This window comes from Boleophthalmus pectinirostris, unplaced genomic scaffold, assembly GCF_026225935.1.
Source record: "Boleophthalmus pectinirostris isolate CB_2022bp ecotype Guang Dong unplaced genomic scaffold, ASM2622593v1 HiC_scaffold_15, whole genome shotgun sequence".
Taxonomy (NCBI): domain Eukaryota; kingdom Metazoa; phylum Chordata; class Actinopteri; order Gobiiformes; family Gobiidae; genus Boleophthalmus; species Boleophthalmus pectinirostris.
In genome coordinates, this window is record NW_026571070.1 from 50001 (window position 1) to 52500 (window position 2500).

At 47.7% G+C, this 2500-nt stretch overlaps 1 protein-coding gene across 1 annotated transcript in view; it reads left to right on the plus strand.

The window, feature by feature from the left end:
• mylpfa (myosin light chain, phosphorylatable, fast skeletal muscle a) overlaps positions 1-2500 on the plus strand; it is an 11442-nt gene that overhangs the window by 379 nt on the left and 8563 nt on the right. Inside the window, exon 2 of the mRNA XM_055150888.1 lies at positions 857-952. Coding sequence (XP_055006863.1) covers positions 857-952 — 96 coding nt within the window. The remainder of the gene's footprint in view (positions 1-856; positions 953-2500) is intronic.

A 2500-nucleotide genomic window follows, 5' to 3' on the forward strand; every position in this document is an offset into this window, starting at 1 on the left:
CCACTTTCAAGAAATTCAAACTGAATCCGATTTATCTTTAATCTTGTTGAAACCGTTGGTTCTCTTCCAAATTATAACTCAGGATTTGACAAATGTGGGAAAAATCAGCCGAGTTTAAGGACTTAAAGTGTCATTAGTGTCTGAGGTGTTAGTGATGGAGTCGACAGGGCTCAGGTCTTTGGGGCTCAGGTCATTGGGGCTCAGGTCATTGGGGCTCAGGTCTCTGGGGCTCAGGTCTCTGGGGCTCAGGTCATTGGGACTCAGGTCTCTGGGGCTCAGGTCTTTGGGGCTCAGGTCTCTGGGGCTCAGGTCATTGGGGCTCAGGTCATTGGGGAGATCTCAGACGTGACTTTTATTGAACTTGTGGAAAATCTGGTCTTTCTGGGTTTATCGTTTCTGTTCCAGTTTTGGTTAAACAAGAGTCTGTGTCGGGACGGAGCTTCATTTCTTCTGTTTTATCGTTTTAGTCGTTTAGATTTTGTAGGTTTTGCGCGTAGAGTTTCATTATAAAAATAATCGAAACAGTTTTCTCTGATTTTGTCCCGATTTCATCCTGATTTGTCTTGATTTTCTTCTGATTCGGCCCTGACTTTGTCCTGATTTTGTCCCAATGTTGTTCTGATTCTGTCCTGATTTGGTTCTGATTTCATCCTGATTTGGTTCTGATTTCATCCTGATTGCGTCCTGAATTTATCCTGATCTCATTCTGAATTCGTCCCAATTTCATCCTGATTTCGTCCTGACTTTGTCCTGATTTGGTCTTGATTTTATCCTGATTTCGTTGTGACTTTGTCCTGATTTGGTCTTGATTTTATCCTGATTTCGTTGTGACTTTTCCCTGCGTTTTGTCCTCCAGGCACCAAAGAAGGCCAAGAGGAGGGCAGGAGGCGGAGAGGGCTCCTCCAACGTGTTCTCCATGTTTGAGCAGAGCCAGATCCAGGAGTACAAGGAGGTACGGAGCTCAGGGGGTCAGACACCCGCCCTCCAACCACACGAGGGAGTGTACATGTGTACATGTGTACATGTGTGCGTGTGTACATGTGTACATGTGTACATGTGTACATGTGTACATGTGTACGTGTGTACATGTGTACATGTGTACATGTGTGCGTGTGTGCGTCTAAATCCCTGCACCAACTCACCGGACGGTCTGCGGTTCTAGTCTCACCCTGAGTGTCCCTGAGCAAGACACGTCCCTCAGTCCGGTCAGGGAGAACATCCAGAGCAGAAACCAGCACAGAGACAGGTTCAGGTTCAACTCTGCGGAAACAAAACAAACAAAAAAAAAGCAGAAGTTTTAGACCCGACTCGTCTTTCTGGATTCATAAAGTGGATTTCAGTTTAGAATCTTTTGAAAACGGCTCAAAAACGTCACAGTGAAAATATGAAAACGAGTTTGAGACGAGAGTTTAGAGTCAGAAGTGAGTTTTAAAGATTATGTTTTTAAAATCAGTCAAAGTGAAATCAGTGTCCTCTGCTCGTTCTTCTCTCGTTCTTCTCTCGTTCTTCTCTGTGTCTCTTTGTGCTGCCGTCGTCTCTCATCATCTCGAGCTTTTAATGAGGACAGAATGTGGAGAGGCGCCGCTCCACAGACTCGACTGGGCTTTAGCTCTGACCCCGGGGCGAGTCTCCAACCACAAAAGCCAACCCAGATGGTTCTGTGGTGACTGAGGAGAGGTTGTCGGGGTCTCGGCGGCGGCGTGTGGGGCATGTGTGGCGTTTGGGGCGGTGTGCAGAGCCTCAGCGGCGTGTGGGGGTCGCGGGAGGTCGCGGGAGGTCGCGGGAGTTTACTTTTAGAGCGGCGCGTTGAGAAGAGACGAAGACGAGACGAGGACGAGAGCCAAAGACCAAAGACGACGTGACTCTGACACCGGAGACCAGAGGAGGAGGAGGAGGAGGGTCACGGCGGGACATGTGACGACGGGAGGGACGGGAGGGACGGGAGGGCATCTGAGGCAAACGCAGGGACGGGAGGGCATCTGGGTGAGAGCGCGAGGGAGAGGAGTGGGTTTGATTTGAGGAGGATTTTTTGAGTTTTGGACAAAGTTTCTGTGACTTTTGAAATGAAAAGTGTTTTTAAATCTCAGATGTTTCCTCAGATTTTTGTCGTTCGTGTTTTTGTCGTTCGTGTTTTTGTCGTTCGTGTTTTTGTCGTTCGTGTTTTTGTCGTTCGTGTTTTTGTCGTTCGTGTTTTTCAGACCCTGGAGTTTGTTTTTAGCCTCGACACTTGAAGTGTTGGACTCGGATCAAAACTAAATCCAATTCAGTCTTAAGTTTCATGGAAAAGTCCCCCCCCCTCCTCCTTCTCTCTCTCCTTTTCTCTGTCCTTCTCTCTCTCTCCTTCTACCCCCCCTTCTCTCTCTCTCTGTCTCTCTCTCCTTCTTTAACCCTCCTCTCCTCCCTCTGTCCTTCTCTCTCTCTCTCTTTTCCTCTTCTCCTCCCTCCTTTTCTCTCATGAGTCTATATAAGAAAATTCAGTCTTAAGTTTCATGGAAAAGCC